Below are 19,749 nucleotides of genomic sequence, written 5' to 3'. Positions count from 1 at the left end.
GCAGAATATGGGTATGACGACGATGCCGGAGTGAGATACATTCAAGTTGTAGCAGGTAAGAGGTAAGACTCTATCTGACCAAGATAGAAAAAGGAAGAGGAGCGCAGGAGAGGCGAGCGAACTCTGCCCCTCACTGCGCTGCGCTACGTGCCGCGGCCTTAAGCCAGCGCCCGAACCCTAGTCGAAAGTTCCCCGTCAAAGGCAGAATTCTCCCGCGCAGGGGGAAGAAGGTAGCTCCCTAAGCCTGCCACCTACCTGCCACCAACTGCTACACCTCCTAAGCCTCCCACGCAAGCCGTCATCTTCTTGCCCGGGCAAGTCTGCCTCAGCTCTGCCAGGGCAGTGCCCTTAGCCTGCTCTTACTAGGATGCCCCTAGCATGCCCCTAGCGGACAACTCGAGGCCAACTTCCCTGCTTGATGATGCAGGAGGCGCCCAGCGCCAATCGATCAGGAAGTTCTACTCATGTCTCGCGTTCAGCCCTCGTGCCCCCGGCGGCTCTATCTGTACCTGACAGGGACAAAAGCCTCTCCTCAGCAGTCTCCTTCTCGAACCCATAAAGATGCGCTGCTCGTCACGCTGGCATCGGTTGCAGAGACGCAACCATCCACCAGTTCAAATCACCGTCTCAAGTCGTTCAAGTCGCCATTCAGCCATCAGCCATGGCCGAGGCTTACCACTCCCCAGCAGAATGGAAACAACATCTCAACTTGATAGCCCAACTCTACATCAGAGACGGCTTGAGCCATGACCAGATCGCACATCGGCTGTCTGAAATGGGCTTCACAACCTCGTAAGTTCTACTACTGCCTGTTCACTGCCCTGGGACATTCTCAAGCCTCATATCCATCACGGATCTATATGCTCATGGCCCCCCTCATGCCCATCCTTATTTAGCCCGCCGCTAACGATCCTAGTGGATGGTCTATCAAAGCAAGACTCCAGAAGTGGAAGATCAAGAGAATCAAGCCGCAAGAAGAGCTTTGGAGACTGGCTCGTTGTTTTCTCTATCATCGAGGACAAGGGCAGACCGTCGGCTTCAAACGCTGGGGAGAAGATATCCCGAACACGGAGATCGAAGGCTATATCAAGCAGAATCCTTCGGTCGAAGCGAGTGATGAAGAATTGCCTGGACATCTCGAGCTTGTACTGGCCCCCACCGTCATAAACGTGGACGACGGGACCGACGCCGAGGACCGCACCTCGGATCAGCCCAGCTTAGCAGGCGCTGCCCAGACCATGGTCGACACTTCTGCCGGGATAGACCAGACAGACGGCAGACCGACAAAGAAGCGAAAGTCTCCCTCGAATCCGTCCCTGCCGTACAGACCTGAGAGCAGTGCGAAGCAGCCCCGCGACACGGGGGGAGACGAGCATGCCCCGGAAGCTGACAACACACGGAGCAAAGATGACGACGACGACGATCAGTCCACTGACCGTAAGAAACGAGAAATGGAAAAGGCGCTCTCTATGCTCCGAACACTGTCTCGACAGCTACCGTCTCGGGACAAGAAATATGCGGACGCAGTTTCCCAGGTGGAACAGCTCTTTACCTCCGCTCTGGAAGAGGAGAGTCCAGAGCAGGAGTCAACGGACCTGGGCCCCCTTCATTGGGCCGCCCGGAACAACGACATCAGGCTCGCCAAACTCCTTCTGGACAAAGGCGCCGACTTGAACGCTCGCGGGGGGAAGGGCTTCACGGCGCTGCATACTGCTGCAGTGTTTGGGCATTTGGAAGTGTTACGCTTCCTGCTATTCCAGGATAACCTCGACATCGATGCGGTAGACAATGACGGCGCCACTGCATTGATGTGTGCCGTTGCCGTTGAATCTTCCCTGGAATGCGCCCTTTTGTTGCTTCAAAAGGGTGCAGACCCTGACATCGGCACTACGCATGGCAGGACTGCTTTGCATTACGCTTGTACCAAAGGTGGCATGGACGAGCTCGTCAAGATGATGGCAAAGGCGACCAGCAAACTTGACAGCCAAGATGACAGCGGTGAGACTGCCCTACACCTGGCCATTCGCAATCGGAACGAAGACTACGTCGTCACGCTTATGGAAGCCGGTGCCAGTGTCGATGTGCCGGACGAGGACGGCAGAACGGCCATGCACGAGGCATGCTTCCACGGTTCTCCCGGATTGCTCATGCGCATGATCGACCATGGCGCCGACCTGGCGGTGAAAGGCAACCAGGATGAAACCGTGCTACACATCATGAGTCAGCGTCCAGACTTGTGCCATGTCGCACGGACGGTGGCCCAGAAGCCCGGGGTGGACATCAATGCCAAAAGCCGGCTTGGGAGCACTCCTCTGATTCTGGCAGCGGCCAACAAGTGTTATGACACCGTCCGCATGCTCGTCGGGGAAGGCGCCGACGTGCATGTTGCTGATGAAGACATGGACACGGCACTCACCATCGCCGTGCGAAGGGGCCATGCCGAGATTGCGGAATTCTTGATTGAGAGCGGCAGTCCACTAAACCCCCACAACCAGTCGCGGAAGAAATGGAAGGCCAAGCTGGAACACAACCGGAGAGTCCAGCAGGCTCTGTCGGTGCCCACGTCGACGAGGGTGTCGTCTACCAAGGGACCGCGAACACAACCCTCTCATGCTGTTACTGGAAGAACCCCTCCTCAGATTGGCATCTCTCCTCTAGAAATCCAAGCGCTACAGAACACGTTGACCCGGCTTGCGAAGCAGGTTGGGGGTCAGCAAAGCAATCATCCTCTCAGCCCGAGATTCGGTGCAGGACCGAGCTATGCTTCGGCCTCATCTCTCATGCTCGGAAACAATCCCAACAGTTTTACATTTAATGCTCAACCTCCGTCAAATCACGCCAATCCCTTCAGCGATCCGTTTTCTGCGATGGGCTTGAACTCGACGATGGACTGGGAGGACGGTGTACCAGATTCGAATTGGTTGATCAATATAGGACAATAGGCAAGGTGTCGTTCTAGCGTTGGGGTGGATGGTGGATGCCAGACTTGATGGCGGCGTTTTCGACAGCGACTTGGATGGTATGAAGGAAATTTCCAGCTGTAACGGGTAGTTGACTTTTCTAAGGTATAAGATATAAGATACTGGACAGATCTTCTACAGCCCCTAAGCCTCGCTATAAGTTGTCTACCTAGGTAGTACCTGAGGTACAGTAATACTCATAGGAGGGTCGCCTCGAGCCCGCCATCTATTTTAAGGCGGTACTATAAGGTAGCCAGCCTAAGCCTAAGTAAGGTAAGGTAGGGTTAGGGTTATATAGGGTTAGGGTTAGGGTTAGGTCAAGCTCAGGGTGGCCTTAGGATAGCCTGAGCCCCTAAGGCCCTTAGCTCCCAGCGCTCTGTTCCGTCCCTAGGGCTTAGGGGCTTGTAAGGCTAATTCGGCGCGCCTAACCCTGGCCTCAGCCCCAAGCCTCCAGCTTCAGCCTCAGTGTCAGATTCCATTTATTCTATGGTGTACTACAGAACGACCGAAACGTCCCTCCTTCACACCTTTCCCCTTCTCCTCCATCTAGACGGATACAGTGCATCTTGTTCACTTCAACCCCTTTAGACATCGGGCTAGACGAGGCTCCACCGTTACAAGCCTCGAGTTTCCCCCATTCCCGGCGCGAATTGTGACAACCATCTGCGGTCATATCCATCATTCCTAACACCTACAGACCTAACCCGTCCAGCATACAACACCTACAGTACTCAACCCGTCCAACATACAACACCTAGTACCTCACCCGTCCAACATACAACACCTACAGACCTAACCCCTCCAACATGACATCCCCCGACCCGACATTGCATCTTCCTCGCATATTGTGCCTGCACGGCGGGGGTGTCAACGCCGCCATCTTCCGGGCGCAATTCCGGGCGTTCCTGAACCACGAGCGACTGCGCGACCGGTTCCGGTTCGTGTTTGTCGACGCGCCCTTCTTCTGCGACGAAGGCGTCGGCGTCTTCCCAGTCTACTCGGACTGGGGCCCCTTCCGGCGCTGGTTCCGCTGGCTCGACTCGCACGCCGAGATCGACCCGGCCGCGTGCGCCTACGAGCTCGAATACACGGTCGAGCGAGCCATGGACAGCGACGACGGCACTGGCGAGTGGGTGGGAGTGCTTGGGTTCAGCCAGGGCGCCAAGCTGGCCGCAAGCCTGCTGTACGCACAGCAGCTCCGGGGCAAATCCGACCCGTGGAAGTTTGCCGTCATTCTCGCGGGCCGCGCGCCGCTGGTCAGCCTCGACGATGAAGCCGAGTCGTTTCCCTGGATGCAGTCGGCGGGAGGGTTGCCCGACGCCGCCGATCTCGACGGTCTGCTCGATCGGCCGGACATGAAGCTGCGGATCCCGACGTTGCATGTGCACGGTCTGAAGGATGAAGGCCTGCATCTGCATCGGAAGCTGGTGCACGATTACTGCGCCCCTGGCACGGCGACCCTCGTCGAGTGGGATGGTGGCCATCGCATCCCGATCAAGAGGGGCGATGTCGATAAGATTGTCGATGCCTGGGTCGATCTGGTCGATGAATATGGCATCTGAACAGACAGAGTCTCCTTCTGCAGGGCACTCTATGTCTTGCACTTTTTGCTGTGCGGTGTGTTCTGCATCTCCGCCGGACTTTTCGGACAGTACAGTATTTCCTGGCAACTGTCAAGATCCGACGTTGAAGTGTCAATTTGTCAAAGGTTGAAAGGGTCGCAGGGGGCGCATATGCTACATTATAGTATGCCTAAACCAGTCTTCTGGTTAAAAGAGCAAGGCTGGGAATGCCTAAGTTTGACACAATTAGATGACGCCGACCGATCTGATTCAAGCCGTCACGAACTCTGCGACCACCATTACGGGGACATTGAATGTCGGCAACGAGCTCCATCAGCTGCGATCATGGTCATGCTGCCTGACATCGATTGACTCTCAGGGGTAGTCGGCTACTAGAGTTGCGATCCAATGTCTGGTACCCAGGGTAATTGAATCTGTTGGGATCACAATCCAAAGTCCGGCTACCTAGGGTAATTGAATCTGATGGGATCACAATCCAGTCTGATTACCCAGGGTAATTGAATCTGTTGGGTTCCCAGAGGAATTGAATCTATTGGGTTCTCAGCCACTAGTGATGAGATGTTAATAGACGAATTCGACGGCCAGACTACAATTCTGTGAAGTTTGTCAAAGGTTGAAAATGTTCCATGTTCTGTTCGCTATCAGAGGGAAAGTAAAGGGGTATGGGGGAGCCCAAGGCCAGAGTATATAGTACGGTATGTATGCCTATGCCTATACCACTGGTGCCTTCTGGTTAAAGGGTTAGGGCAAGGCTGGGAATGCCTGCTGTAAGTCAGTGCCTACAGTACGTTAGTGCCTACAGTACGTTTGACACTTATTCTGCAGGGTGCTTGATTCTTACGGCCATATAGAGGCTTTGGAATAGAATGGAATTTCCGTCATCACTTGTGCTAGATATAGTACGACAGAGTCACCTTTCACCTTTCATCTGAACAGAGTGTCGTTACAGTACTATGACCTTTCATCTAAGGAGAGTGTCGTATTAGTACTATAACCCTTCATCTGAATTGACCAGCCCTACTACAATCTCGCCCCCTCCGTCTTCACATCTGCTTCAGCCTTGGCCCACTCTCTCAGAATGCGCTTCAGCGGCTTTCCGGCGGCGTTGCGGGGAATGGCGTCGACGAAGCGCACTCCGCCCGTCAGCTCCTTGTACTTGGCCAGACGGTCGCTGCAGAAGGCCTTGACGGCCTGTTCGTCCAGATCTTTCTCCGACAAGTTCGGTTTCCGCACGACATAGGCTCTAGGCAGTTCTTGGAGCTTGGCGTGTAGATCAGCGTCCTGATTATGGTCATCATTGTCGTGCTTGTTATTGCGTGTGTGGTCATTATCGTCGTGCTTGCGTGTGCGGTCATCATCATCATGCTTGTACTTGCGTGTGCGGCTCCAAGTGACGCCAATAACGGCAGCATCCAGGATCTTAGGATTCGACAATAATACGCCCTCGATCTCGGCCGGCGCGACCTGGAAGCCGCGGACCTTGATCAGCTCCTTCTTACGGTCGACCATGTACCATTTGCGCGTGCGGGCGTCGCATGACATGATGTCGCCGGTCTTGAAGTAGCCGTCCGCGGTGAACGACGCCCGCGTCGCCTCCGCGTTGTCGAAGTAGCTGGTGATGATGGTCGGCCCGCGGATGCACAGTTCGCCGGGCCGGTCGAAGCCTGTGATGTCGTTGTCGTTGTCGTCGATGAGCCTGTAGAAGAACAGAAAGGGGAGTTTGTTAGCCTTGACTCGGAAAAAGGGGGTAGGGTAGGTAGGGTAGGATGGTCTCGTTGTCTCCAGAGGCGTATAAATCCCTCTGACGGTGTTCGAGGGGGCTTGCCAGTCTTGAGCTCCAGATCCAAGGGGGTTGGAGGGTGTTTGTCTTGCTCTCCAAGCAACCAGCGATCGAAACTTTCTCATGCTCACGCTCACGCTCACGCTCACGCTCATGAAAATTACGATGACGATGGCGATGAGGATAGCGGTACGGTTGGTATCCAGGATAGGCTGTGGTACTATAGGTTCTAGGAAGGCTGAGGCTGTAGACTGTACCGGACAACTTACTTGACATCCAGATTCGGGATCATCCTGCCCACGCTCCCAGAGTCGTCGTGCTCGGGATAATAGAAGCGAGAAGCGACGCAGCTGGTCTCAGTCATGCCCCAGACCTGGGTCAACGGGACGTCAGGACCGAGCAACGCTTGCATCTGTCTCTGGGTGTCCTTGTCCAACGAGCCGGCGCCGCACAAGACGGCCTTGATCGACTTGAGCGAGTATTTCTCGCGGCCCGGGAACTTGAGCATGGCCACCACGACGGGCGGCACCACGGCCAGGTCGGTGATGCGGTAGCGTTGGATCGACGCCAGCACCGGCTCCAGCTCGAACCGTCGCAGCACGTAGGTCTCGTCGCCGGAGCGGAGGGGCGTCGTGTGGCACACGGGCACGGTGGCCGCGTGGAACATGGGCAGGTAGATCAGGCGGCGGATCTGATACAGAATCAGTGAGAGTCAGAGTCAGAGTCAGTCTTGCTTTAGTCCTTTGAATCATTCATCCTGGTTGCATTTGACCAAACATAAGAAAAGAACCAAACAACACACCTCATGTGGCACTGGATGCGTCTCGTTGACCAAGGTATGTTGCGCCACCAGATTGTAGTGGCTGAGCGCGGCCGCCTTGGGCAGACCCGTGGTGCCGCTGCTGTACAGACGGGCGGCCGTGGTGGACTTGGAGACGTGTTCGTCGTCGAAGTGCACCCAGTCGGCCTCGCCATGGAGCAGCAGGGTCTTCCAGGACACGAATCCCGACGGGATGGGGATGGTCTGACTTTCACTGGTGCTGCCGGTGTCGAAGATGTAGATGTTCGACGGCGGAATTTTGGTTTCTTGAGCGCTGGCCAGCACCGCAGCCAGAAGATCCGGCTCGGTGAGCACGAACTTGGTGCGCGACGTCTTGTAATGATGCGCCAGCTCGTACGGGGTGTATGCGGGATTCGTGCCGGCAAAGATGGCGCCGGCCCCGATTATGGCCAGGAACAAGATGGAATAGTAGATCTACACCAGACCAAACAGTACCAGACACCAAGGGTTAGAAAGGCTGTCATGTCACCCTGCAGTTGGAATACTGGCCAGGGGTAAGGGTAAGGATAAGGGCAAGGGTAAGGGATCAAGGGTAATTGGCCAAGGCCAAGGGGCCTACCGACATCGTTGAATGAATGAAGACAGACACAGTCTCCTTGCGAGACACCGGCGGCCCGAAGACCTGCAATCAGTTGGCGGATGAGGATGCGAGCCTGGCGTGAAGAAATCGACCTCGACGGGTCCCGGGCGTCGATGTAGATCTGGGGGAGTAATGGGAGGAGTAAGTACAGTTAAATATCACAGTAATGGGAGTAAGTACAGGTATATCATCCCAGTAATGGTAGCCGTATACAGATATATCATGACAGTAATGGGAGTAAGTAAAGTTATATCATCACAGCATTGGTCGACGGCGGTGTCTGGTGTCTGGTGTCTGGTGTCTATAGGTATGTACGTACCGGCTTGTCCACATCGTATTTCGGCTCATCAAACGTCCAGGAGAGAATATCCTTGTTGGGAATGCGCACGCTTTCTTCCGCGAGGAACGGCATCTTGGTCTCGTCTGCGCCTGGGCCTGGGCCTGGGCCTGGGGCTTGGGGCCTTGGAGACGGTCCCTCAGAAAGTGCTGATGTGTGCAACGGTGTCTCAGAAAGTGTTGATGTGTGTAGTGTAGAGAGCGGATGCAGGTGTAGCTGTAGCTTTGTTGGGTGTTCAGAGGGTGGAAGTAACTGGATGCTATACAGAAGTACAGAAGCACGGAGTACGTGGACAGTCATCCCCCAGCGGTGAAAGTAGCCTCAGCCCTAGTCAACAGCTGTCCTCCCCCTCATCTCACCAGATGTGTTCTCCGTTCTCCGTCCAGGATGCATGACGGCAAGCGTAAGTAAGCCGTGGCTGGTCAGCTCAGCAGTCGGCAGTCGGGTCAGCCGTCAGCTTACATGGGACACTGGCCCGAGGTTGATTCGCCCGGCCTTTTCCTCTTCCTCTTCTTCTTCCTCTTCTTCTTTCTCGTTGGCCATTGTCGTTTCTGGCCCCTGATGAACCGAACGAATGAAAAGAAAAGGATGCTGCGGCTGGGAGGTCTAGGCCTTGGTCTTGGTCTTTTCACCCCGGTTTGGAGGAGGCGGGGCAATGGGGATCAAGTCCAGATATGTATGGAGTACTGTACTGTCACAGCTAACGACCACAGTACTCACTTGGTCCTGTCCCCAGGCACCTAGTTCCCCAGAAGAGAAGCTAGAGAGTTATGGAGATGTAGGAGTGATACTAGGTATTTGACTCGCGATTGTCTGCTTGTCATATCCAGTATACATATACATACAGTATACAGTATTCCAGTACCGTACTAACTCACCTACATACATGGCTGGATTGGCTGTACTATTCATGGTTACTGTAGGGGCTGCCGGCCTACTGGGAAGCTGAAGAATGGAATGTAGAAACAGAATCCTTTACTTTCTCTGTCTGTCTGTCTGTCTGTCTGGATCAGCCCATGTCGTCAAGCACACATCTTTGTCGTCTCATGCTCGTGCCTCTAGCCCAGTCCCAGCTATATGTGAATGTAAACACTGTTCAGCAAGTCCAGACGACCTTTGCCCTCTGCCCTTTGACCTCTGCCCTCTGCCCTCCACTGGGTTAGCAATCGTAGTCGTTGTATCTCATCTCCCCGAATTCAGCACTGCACTTTGCCATGATGGATGGTCAATGATGGCGGCCATGTCGATCTGTATGGAGTACTAGTGTCAAGTACTGACTCGGGATGCTGATGGGTCAATCCCTCTCATCGATACTCGTTGTTCGTCCCTGCCCTTCTCCGACAATGGTGTGGTCAAGGTAGATCTGACGAGCAGTCGCTTGAGCCGTCTGTGCACGTGCGAGCTGTTCGACCCAGACCGTCTGTGGAAAGTAGTGCTGGCTGTGGGCTTCGAACACCTGAGGAATTGGAACCCCACAGGCCGCCAGTCGTTGCCTCATGTCTGCACGCATGATGGCGCCATATTCGACAATCGTCTCTTCAGCCTCCACTCCGGCCTTCAAAAGCCTCACGCTCTGAGTCTGCACCGCCGCTCTCTTGGCCTTGATTTCCGACTTTCGCTCCTCCACTTCCTTCTCTTTAGAACGCTTGTCTTCCTTGGTCTCGCCCCCTCTCAGCAGAGTCAGATTCATGAGTCTCCACCAGGGGCTGAGCGGGTTGGGTTGGGGTGCCTCCGGAACCTGGCTGAGGGCGTCAATTTGAGCATGAATCTCATTGACCTCTCCCATCAGTCCCTCGATGGTGCGCTGGCATTCAATGATGCGCCAGTCATTCGCCACCATATCGGCTGCCAGCTCCTCCATTTTCGACTGCCTTGCTGCCCGGAGATAGTTCTGCGGACTGTCCGCCGTCGTACTTGCACGTGGACTCCGTCGAGACAGTGACCCGCTGCTTGGTCCGGGATTTCTTGGCTCGGCATTGCTTGGTCCAGCCGAGTTGTTCTCTGGCTGAGAAGACTGCTGGAGACGTACCCAAGTTTTGTTGTACTGGTGTCGCCGCTCAGGGTCCTTGAGTGTCTCATATGCTGTCAAGAGCTATCACATCCTTCAATCAGCCAGCTGGATCTTTGAGACAAGGGTTCACTGTCCAGTCAACGCAGTTCTGTACTACTCACCCGCTGGAAGGCTGCGGTACTCTCGGGCCGATCTAGGCATTTGTCGGGATGGCACTCTAGTGCAAGTTGTCGGAAGCTCTTTGTGATGGTGTCCAGTGTGTCGCCGATCGAAACACCAAGGATCGCATAATAGTCGTCGACCACATTGCTGGGAGAATCCATACTGTCGTTTCTGTCACTTATAGTGTAATGTTAGCCTTGTAATAACGACCAAAAGATAAAGACGAAGCTTTATAACGTGGGTAGGACAATATGACAACCATGAGATCGGGGCAGGACAATAGGACAACCCTGAGATCGACAGCCTGATCGCATCAAACACCCCGATCTATCTTGTTCTTGTGGTAACGCTCAAGTAAGGGGCCACTTACCACTTGCGTACACAACCAACCACTTCAGCGTGGTGCTAGGATGTTGATGGCGGTAGATAGACTCCAAGAAGGGTCCGACCACTGCTACCCTGGGGTGGGAGACCGAAATGAAGGAGAATGAGTGGTGTTGAACAAGATAAACATCCGGGCCCGATCAACTTGGTGAGCAGTCTCTTTGACCCGCGTGGAAAGACATGTGTTGGCATACAGTCTGCCCTGCGCGCATGTGCACACTCTCGCACGTGCAGGGCTACGCTTGGCGGCAACACGTGAGTGGACAGCCATGGCCTCACGTGAGCTGCTTGTAGCAGAAGTAGTCTGTACACACGAAGCAAACAATCATATATATAGCTCAGGGGGATGGGTGAACAATCAGGAGAGAACGGCTCCCAGGTAAGAAAGGATGATGGTCTTCAAGTGATAGCACGTCTCTGTCACTAGTCACAAGTCTAAACTGGGATAGTGAGCCTTGGCTGCTGTGATTGGCGGTCTCAGGAATGCCATTGGGTGTGGAATTTAGAGTTAAATCTAAGCTTACACAGTGGCCGCTAATCTATACAGAGGACTGAGTATGGAGTACAGAGTACGGAGTACTTACTCCCCGTACACTGGTCGCTCAAGATCCTGGAGAAAGGACCAAGGCTACAGTCATGGTATAGGGTCAGATGGTAGACTTGGAGCGTGATGGCATTGTCTATGTACTCGGTTGGATTGACTCCAATGTTGACCCTGTACCGAGTACCTAGATTTACAAATGACGGGCGTTGGAAGGGCATCTCCTTCATCGCACGGTTAATGTAGCATACCTCGAACGCAGGCCAGTCTCAACTCTCATATCTCATAACTTCGTAACTATAAACTTTCTCTCATACCAGGAGTCTCTTGACTGGACATGCCGAAAGGGGCCCCCGTCAATAAGCAGCGCTAGCTCGAGCCTTCGATACAGTAGATCATCAGTGATAATGGTATGACGGCCAGTCTCTCCCATCATCTGGATCGAGCTCGCACAGCATCGTCCCTCAAGACAAACCCGTTCGAAAACCACTCGGGCACAGATGTCCTATCACGCCGAGGGTGAGACTGGTTCGGATGACGACAAGGATTGTGGCTGTTCCGACTGAAGTCGGGTCCATTTCCACTCTCTGCCACTTCCGAAGGGATTGCATACTGAACAGCCCGATCCCAATCCTTCAAGTACTCGTATGGACTTCTTAACCAAGCCTCAAGCTCGTGCAGAAACAACTTCGCATTATCTCTGCCCAAGAAATCTTTCAACAGTTCCTCCGCTTGCCCAGTACTACCCTTCAAGTCGATCGATTTCAGAATGGCGATGATGTATTCGAGCAAGAAATCCGCGTTGCTCGCTCTGCGATCTGCAGAGGCGGAACCCGTCGTAGGCGAGCTTGAGCTGAGGAAGTCAAAGACCTGTAGCTCCCGCCTGATCCACATTCTCGCCCGGGTTGTCAGACGCTCATCTTTGACGAATGACTCCGGCGTGAGATTGCGATAGCGGGAAACACGGTTTGTTCCGACGTGTAGGGAGTATAGTTTGTGGCGATAAACTTCTCGGCGGAATTCGAGAGAGTTATCTCTGGTCTCTTCGACGTTCGTACGCCCGAGCAATGCAGTATGTCCACCTGTTGCATATCCGCGGTGATGCCTTGGTCTGCGCTGCCTCACAGCAGCAGCGGCCGGCCGTCGGGAAACAGGAGCCTCTGGTGGTGGCAGGTAGAATACCTTGCTGCCTCCTGTATCCTTTTCACCAACGTCGAATCTGATGGCCTGGACCTTGCCCTTACATAGCGGACACACCTGCTGCCGTTGCAACCATGTCCCAAGGCAAGGGAAATCGAACTGTTCGTGGCGGCAAGGCAGCGCGATCGCTTTCTCCGTGATATGGTCGAGGCATATTACGCAGTTCTCTGGCGGAGGCAATGCGGCGTCTGGGAGCGCAGGAGGTGGATGGTTGGGGGGAGGAGGCAGTTCGGCTTCTGGGATGGCGATAGATGCAGATGGCTGGCCCGAAGGCTTCGCGACGTTCTGTGCTATGTCATCTTCCAGTGTCTGTGGTGCCATCAATTGTTCATGAGTCAAGACGAGGATGGTGGGAAGTGTCAGACATATGAACGATGAATTATGTCGACCGACAGCGGCTTAGAGTGCAATGCTCCGCAATATCAAATCCTCCAGACCACGTGACATGACTACTTAATGCGTAGCCTCTCACACGGCAGGCTGGCCTTCTTGTTGTTACGACAGGTCCACGTACGCTGGAGTCATGCTCCTAAGTGTCTTGAATACTAGCACTTTGTACAAGTTATTCTGGACCTGAAGTTGATTGATTCTGTTACCCGCGGGGAGGCCACCCACGCCGTAACAATTTTGGCTCCTGGTCTACAACTCAGGCAGGAGGCATCTGACTAGCAACAACATTACCCTCCGCCGCCAGTGTCGCATAGTAGAGCTGTGTTTCGGCACAGATCACCATCCTTCCTTTACCCGCGAAATTAAAATTCGCCGAAGTCATGCCTAGAAAGATCTTGCCAAGCAGAGTGCCAGAGGGGTTCCAGACATGCACGCCATCACCCACGCCAGAGTAGACGTTGCCATTCGTGTCGCAATGGATGCCGTCGGGAACGCCAGGAGACACATAAGAGAAGAGCTTGCGGTTACTGAATGTGCCATCGGCATCGACAGTGTACCGATAGCTAGCGAGAGAACCAAGTTAGCATCTTCAGGCACTGCGTACGAGTAGGGCTATAGACGCAATAAGAAAACTCACATTGATGCTGGCGCGCTAAAGTTATACCCATAAAAGGCATACTGTGCGCCGGTGTCGGTGACGTATGCGTAGGAACCGTTTGGAGAGAAAGCGATCCCTATGCAAATGGACTGGTTTAGCCGCCGAGTCGGAACTCGGACACGGTTTGGCAGCGTCGCTTACCATTTGGGAGCTCGAATCCATCGGCAACCACCGTAACGGCGCCAGTCGACGGGTTCAGTCGATACACTTGGTTTGGCAAAGCCGGGGGAGGACGGAAGTCTTGCAGGTAGCCGTACAGTGTATCTGTGAAATAAACGTCGCCATTGCGGGGATTGATTGCCACGTCGTTGAGGGAGCTGAACTGACGGCCGAAGTAGTTGTTCAGGAGCACTGATCGTTGATACTATAGTCAGTCTAAGGCTTGGTGGGCGTGGAGTGGAATGAGGCCACAACGTTCGTTGGCATCCGGGAAGGCCCCGGAGTGACTTACCGGACGTGTTGTAGGGTTCAACCGGGTTCAGCACATAGAGAGCTGGAGCAGTGTTGTTTCCTTGACCTTCGCCCGTGAAGACGAGCTGGCCTCTGTAGTTGGTCGCACCTATGACACAACAGGTGTTAGCAATCCCTCGGCGAAAAGCCTGGGCAGATCCTACCGTTCGAATTGACTATCTGTGGGTTTGCATCAACAGTCACGACATCTACACGGCCACTGGCGTTCCGTTCGGTCGACACAGCCGCCGCTTGGCTCAGAGAGATCTTCAAGATGGCATTAGACTTGTTGAGTCCCGTCCCGGCAGCCTTTGCGCCGGCGTTCTGCACGAAAAAGACCTCGTCTGTGGGAGGATACCTGCACAGGTGCTGCGATTAGTCTTGCCCTGCTTGGAGATCATTGAGCTCAGACGCTAAGGGCACTCGAACCAGACAACCGCCTCGTGAAAGAGAGGATCAAGACCCTGGCTGGCAATGACCGTCAGAGTAGGATTCGGGCCGATGATGTCGTAGAAGGCGTCGTCATAGACGTGGAAGGGTTTGGCAAGGGCTTCTTCCGTTGTGATACCTGGTGGAAGGAAGACCTGTGATTCAGAAGAACATTCATCGGTCAGATCTGCAATAACCGTGGGTAATTCGACAACCTAGGAATGAAGGAGTTGCAATCCAACCTACCGAGGTCAGGTTGGACACTGACGGTGGTGGCACTGTCTTCAAGGCGTTGAAGCTCGTCTGGTCTACAACCAGAGCCTGCTGGGGTACTGCTTGGCTGTACACATTTGACATGAGGCTGCTGCCAAAGAGGAGTGGTAAGAACATCATGTATGAGTCTTGATAGTAGGTGTAGGAGGTGTTTCCAATGCTGTGAAGAGCATCCACGACCCGTGACAGCGCCATTAAGGCGGGGTTCGTATATTTATTTGCAATCCTGTCATGTACGGAGTACCTTGCGCCCGCCTTGAAATGACGACCGTAGCTCTTCTCCACGTTTCCTCCGCACAAGATGAGGTCATTTCTCGTATAGGGACATGTCTGAGGAGATATACTTCCGAAGAAGTAAGGTAGTGACAGTGGGTGATTACTAGGTACATGAACTGGAGGTGGTTGACCTCCTCTCTCTGGTATCCCCAGCTCTCTTGGCGGCGAGCTAAAGCGTCAGAGTCGGCGCCAGGTCCGTGTAGCACCGCCGACGAGGCCGAGAGATAAGAAGTGGATGCTGGGGAGCTGAGGTATATAGAGTAGACTTCAAAACGAACAGAATATGATGGCTTTGCCCACCTGCTGCTAACTGACTGCCCGAAGCAACAACACTGTTTACCGCCCCTCTAGTAGTAGGTATCTGGTACCTTTCAGTCAGCATACCACACCACGTGCGCACCAATCCGCCATCAGCTTGAGATCGCCATACACAAAAACAAAAACTTTGCCTTGAAGCCCAGACCGGATTAGATGATTAATCTAATCCAACCTGAGGTCCAAGGGAGCGAAACCACATCCCACACAGAGCTGTTTAGGCTCCATGGGCTTGGGCAGCGATTTTTCCGAACACCCGTTTTCGAGTCCAACCGCTCTCTGCTGAGGCATGGACACCAGTTGAGAAGGGCTTATACCGCTACCCCACCCCGGTGGTGGTTTGGAATGGTAGCAAGTCTAGAGGCCGAGGCTGGTCAGTGTTGCACAGAATTCTGGTGATTTAATATGTATTGCTACCTGGAAGCCATGAACCGCGGCTGCTGATTGGCCGAACCACAGGTCACAAGGCTGGCTTGGCAGGGGGTTGTAGGCACACATTCACAGAGGTCCTGGGTTCAATTCGGGCCCTTGCCGTGTGAAATAGGGCACAAAAGATCTCTAGCAGGCGTGACATTACGTTGGCTGTCACTGCCCTCATTACGGGGAGGCGTAAAGCGCAGGAAGCGCCTAAGGCCTTCTGCGAGCCACGGCAGCCACGAGATGCTTGAGCCTTTCTACATGGTACAATGGAGGCAGCAAACAATGCTCGGTCATCCCTTCTCGCTTCTCAAGTCCCCTCCTATCCATCAATCTGACCGTTCTGGTCATCCCAATATGGCAGCCCTTTCTAACCCGATCGTGACTTCCGATCTTGTACCCAGTCGATGTCTCCCGACTTGCCTCAAGTCTGTTGATGAACTTGACACTATCCAAGCACCAAGGTATGATATCCGGTCTGATACCGTGGGAAACTGCTGGCATTGTAGCAGCTTTCTTATCCGAATTACACAGCAGTGTGAGCAGAGATCTCAAACAAGCTTTATCCTCTCCCGATCCTACAGACACCGGTCACTTTGAAGACAGACTTGAAATACCCACCAGCCGAATGTGCGAGATCAGCATATGCAAGAAGATGCGAGGTCACCATGTATGGATTGACGAACAAGCCATTGACGGCGTCAGCATACTGTGTTAGGCAAGGCAGGGTTGGGTGGTTTCAAAGACAAGTCTTCATCCCAATGACGAGGAAGGTGAACTACCCAAAATCTACACGTCAGATTCCAACCACGCAGCAGATGGAATGGAACTTGCTGCAGCACATTTCTTGGAAAGCTGAAGACCATATCATCGCCTGCAGGTGGGATGCTCTGGTCGGCTACGAAGGTATTCGTTGGAGTAGACAGATGTTGGCTTTGGAAGCTGCGAAAACACCTCAGTATCTTCTCATCGTTGCTGAAGTAGTCGTGAAGCACAACATCGTATCACTTTCTGCCTCTTCTGGGGGAGATGAGTATTCCTAGTTGGCAATGCTGTCGACCTTGTTGAGATTACTCTCTGATTAGTGTTGTTCCCTGGTGCAGCAGCCGTTTCTCCTTGTCGACCGACATCCCACACTATGTAGCAAAGCTCAAACTCCGCCTCGAACGGTGTGATCGACCATCTGGAGCGAGCAATTGATCCCGCCCGCCGTTCTGCGTCAGCGCAAATTCATTGTCTTCCTGGAAGGTACCATCTGCCTACCTTGTTCGATGACATCCAAAGCTACGTTCACGATCTTCTGTTTGACAATCAACATAACGGTTTCTAGGGCCTAAGACATGCAATCTACAGAGCTCTCAGCGAAGGATCCTGAGATCATCCGAGCCTTGTCCTCCGAGCCTATCGAGATGCCGACGTCCATTCCTTGTCGATCGGACCTCAGCGGGAGCAGCTTTCAGAAATGTCCTGTTGGCTTGCTTGGCCTCCAAATCTAACGTATCCCTGCAAGGCCTTGAACTCAAACACATCCTTGCTCGCATGCGGGGTAGGTCATCTTGGACTCAGCCATCTTCCCTCGGTAGGACAGCCGCATGTGCTGTTCGATCGAGAGACCGCTGCCCGATCGTCCGATCCCTGCAGAACCAAAGCACGCGCTCAATCCCTGCAGAGCTATGAGGGATGGGCGCACCCAAGCGCCGGTCCAGGGCAAGATCGAAACCTTCCTGAGTCACTATAAGGGTGAGTGGCAATGGCGGCAACATGAGATAAGAGACACACACACCGCCGGTGCTCCCGATGACATCGTCCCTTCAGGCCTCCTTTTCCCGCAAAACAGCCTCGGGAATCATGGCAGAGAGAGACTCCAAGAGTTCGTGCACACCGTTGAAGAACCCGACAGAGGCCCGCGCATTCCAATCCCATATCTCATCCCACTACCGGCGATGGAAGAGGATCAGCCGAGACATCGCCAGGCTGTATGAGACGTCGCGGACAGCTTCATGGCACCCAGCCCCCGAGGAAAGCCTCGTCAACGAGCATCATCACACTTCCGTGCTCCGAAAGACCCCGGGCATAGCCGATACCCACAAACAGGAGCTCATAGATGACGGCGAGGAGAGAACACTTGCGGCCGCCCTACAACGACACGGCAATTCTCTTTCCTTGTTGATGCGCGTGCCTAAGAATGGCCTCCGCCATGACCCTTTCAGGTCCCTGCCTATCCCTGCGGACGGCTGTGTTCCTCTGACTATCGACTACTGTAAGTGACTCTCCACAGCTGATATCTGACATCGGCCGGCGATCTAACACAACGCCCAGTTCTCCACGAATGGGCACCAGAGTACGATATTGATTATGCCTCGACTGGCCACGGTTGCCCTCACAAAAGCCTGGTGTTTCCTTTGGCCATGGATCATGCTGTTCTGCTCGAAAGCCTGGTGGCCATGTGCCGCGTCTTCTGGCTCATCGCACGAGACATCACCTGGCACACCGACGCCGAATACATCAAACACCAGGGCCGAGCATTGGCTCTGGTCCAGGCCAAATTGAGCTCTGAGGCCTTTGCGGACAATGCGACGCTGCTCGCCATCGTCTGCTTAACGAGCATAGAGGTACGGTACCCGCGCTCTTGAATACTCCATAAGTTAACTGAAGCAGCTTCTCGCGTCCAATTTTTCCGCAGTTGTCGCGCACGCTCACGGTCTCAACATGCTGGTGGGAAGAAGGAAAGACATGGACTCTGTGTCGGCGATATCGGAGTATGCAAAATCCAGCGCGCGAGCGTAAGTGAGATATCGCCTGGAGCTCATGACTGTGTCACACACGCTGACATATTTGCCAGCCATGGAATGTTGGGGGACTACATCAAGACTCGGACAGATGAGTCTATTCAGGCGGGAGCCCAAAGTCCGCCACACCAGTCACTTGCCCAACCACTCTCGTACCCCAAACACCCCTTCCCAGCCAGCTTCTGCGCCAAGCTGTCCAGTCTCCCGAACGGCTTCAGTGAGCTGGCTCTGAGCGGATCACTGTCGGTCCAGTGTATTTGCATCATATCCTCGCTATCGAGGAAGATCCAGCGCCATGCTCAAACCGCCATGTCCAGCGCAGAGCAGACCGCCGACATCCAGGTCGAACTTGACGCCCTGAAGCACTTCTACGCAATGGCCAAGTCGCCGATGGAAGATTACCTGACCAACGGTCTGATCTCCTTCTGCAACCAATATCCCGACAAGACCACTCGGAACCCGTTCTTCAACATTGCCCTCAAATGTTTCAACTCGGCATTGAGCGATCGCGAGAAGCTCGTCGGCATCTGGCGCCAGGACTGCTTGGTCTGGGTGGCAGTTATCATTGCAGGGGTGCTCGACATCTGCGCCGAGCCTTTGGAAAGCCGTCATGTGGTGCTTGACAGCTGTTTGGCTGACTTCCCCAAGGCTCGAGACTGGGGCCATCTCGAACAAATCCTGCGATCTTTCTTCTGGACGGACGCGCTTGGACGGCACTGGAAACAGTGCTGGAAGGCAGCAATGCGTAGAAGACAGACGGACACTTGCAGTACCATCGATCCCCCAAGTAGTCCTGGAAACGACGCACCCTTGTTTCCGGTGGCTACTCCAACGCCTAACACCCTTCTTGGGCTCCAAAATACCGGCTTAGGCAGATTGCTGCACGACGCTCACAACTTGACCAAGGCGTTCATTCAGGCGAAGACATGACCAACTTCTCAATCAGACATCTCCAAGTTTACCAACAACAAACGGACACATTCCCAGCCAGAAGACAGCAGTTTGCATCTAGCAGGATACTGCCACCACGAACATCCCAGTTGCGACTGCCTGCAGTATGGCAGCTGTCGATCTTTACATTGCGACTCGGAGGGTACATGCGACGACGAGCTCCGACAGACCCGACCTATGTCTCCTCTGTATTTTGGCCGAGGGTTGTTTCGCTTGTCGTCTTTTCATGATTACGGGGGGACCCCGTTTCGGTAGCCCCGTTCGAATGAAGGTGTTATGCGAAGCAGTCCACCGTGATGATGGTCTTGCATCACTGCTTTAGACTGCTGCGGCCGCACTCTCGCTGAACACTGTTGAGCAACGATTCTGGCCGCTCTAGGCCGATCTGCAGCAAGGATGCTCTGTCCTGACGGCAGCATACG

General features: G+C 54.0%; 8 protein-coding genes across 8 annotated transcripts; 4 read left to right on the top strand and 4 right to left on the bottom strand.

Annotated features, from left to right (window-relative positions):
• Positions 1 to 661: 661 nt before the first annotated feature.
• On the top strand, positions 662 to 2,942 carry A1O3_05585 (uncharacterized protein; the record flags this gene model as incomplete). The annotated part of the gene is made up of 2 exons (XM_007735705.1): positions 662 to 792; positions 917 to 2,942. 2 exons carry the CDS (start codon positions 662 to 664, stop codon positions 2,940 to 2,942), a joined length of 2,157 nt encoding a protein of 718 aa, XP_007733895.1.
• Positions 2,943 to 3,766: 824 nt separating this feature from the next.
• Positions 3,767 to 4,522, top strand: A1O3_05584 (uncharacterized protein; the record flags this gene model as incomplete). Its single annotated transcript, XM_007735704.1, has 1 exon — positions 3,767 to 4,522. The coding sequence occupies one exon, from the start codon at positions 3,767 to 3,769 to the stop codon at positions 4,520 to 4,522; it is 756 nt and encodes a 251-aa protein (XP_007733894.1).
• A 1,041-nt stretch (positions 4,523 to 5,563) lies between these two features.
• A1O3_05583 (uncharacterized protein) lies at positions 5,564 to 7,729 on the bottom strand (the record flags this gene model as incomplete). The annotated part of the gene is made up of 5 exons (XM_007735703.1): positions 5,564 to 5,824; positions 5,939 to 6,239; positions 6,593 to 7,014; positions 7,126 to 7,578; positions 7,724 to 7,729. The coding sequence occupies 5 exons, from the start codon at positions 7,727 to 7,729 to the stop codon at positions 5,564 to 5,566; spliced, it is 1,443 nt and encodes a 480-aa protein (XP_007733893.1).
• A 1,646-nt stretch (positions 7,730 to 9,375) lies between these two features.
• Positions 9,376 to 10,415, bottom strand: A1O3_05582 (uncharacterized protein; the record flags this gene model as incomplete). Its single annotated transcript, XM_007735702.1, has 2 exons — positions 9,376 to 10,173; positions 10,254 to 10,415. 2 exons carry the CDS (start codon positions 10,413 to 10,415, stop codon positions 9,376 to 9,378), a joined length of 960 nt encoding a protein of 319 aa, XP_007733892.1.
• A 1,196-nt stretch (positions 10,416 to 11,611) lies between these two features.
• A1O3_05581 (uncharacterized protein) lies at positions 11,612 to 12,700 on the bottom strand (the record flags this gene model as incomplete). The annotated part of the gene is made up of 1 exon (XM_007735701.1): positions 11,612 to 12,700. The coding sequence occupies one exon, from the start codon at positions 12,698 to 12,700 to the stop codon at positions 11,612 to 11,614; it is 1,089 nt and encodes a 362-aa protein (XP_007733891.1).
• A 325-nt stretch (positions 12,701 to 13,025) lies between these two features.
• On the bottom strand, positions 13,026 to 14,774 carry A1O3_05580 (gluconolactonase; the record flags this gene model as incomplete). The annotated part of the gene is made up of 7 exons (XM_007735700.1): positions 13,026 to 13,332; positions 13,407 to 13,503; positions 13,569 to 13,778; positions 13,879 to 13,986; positions 14,042 to 14,235; positions 14,301 to 14,461; positions 14,553 to 14,774. The coding sequence occupies 7 exons, from the start codon at positions 14,772 to 14,774 to the stop codon at positions 13,026 to 13,028; spliced, it is 1,299 nt and encodes a 432-aa protein (XP_007733890.1).
• Positions 14,775 to 17,435: 2,661 nt separating this feature from the next.
• A1O3_05579 (uncharacterized protein) lies at positions 17,436 to 18,220 on the top strand (the record flags this gene model as incomplete). The annotated part of the gene is made up of 2 exons (XM_007735699.1): positions 17,436 to 17,847; positions 17,907 to 18,220. The coding sequence occupies 2 exons, from the start codon at positions 17,436 to 17,438 to the stop codon at positions 18,218 to 18,220; spliced, it is 726 nt and encodes a 241-aa protein (XP_007733889.1).
• Positions 18,221 to 18,296: 76 nt separating this feature from the next.
• A1O3_05578 (uncharacterized protein) lies at positions 18,297 to 19,306 on the top strand (the record flags this gene model as incomplete). The annotated part of the gene is made up of 2 exons (XM_007735698.1): positions 18,297 to 18,370; positions 18,430 to 19,306. 2 exons carry the CDS (start codon positions 18,297 to 18,299, stop codon positions 19,304 to 19,306), a joined length of 951 nt encoding a protein of 316 aa, XP_007733888.1.
• Between the last annotated feature and the right edge of the window lie 443 nt (positions 19,307 to 19,749).

Source organism: Capronia epimyces (genome assembly GCF_000585565.1).
Source record: "Capronia epimyces CBS 606.96 chromosome Unknown aczIQ-supercont1.4, whole genome shotgun sequence".
NCBI lineage: Eukaryota > Fungi > Ascomycota > Eurotiomycetes > Chaetothyriales > Herpotrichiellaceae > Capronia > Capronia epimyces.
Note: the sequence above shows the minus strand (reverse complement) of the source record. Positions and strands in the feature narration are given on the sequence as shown.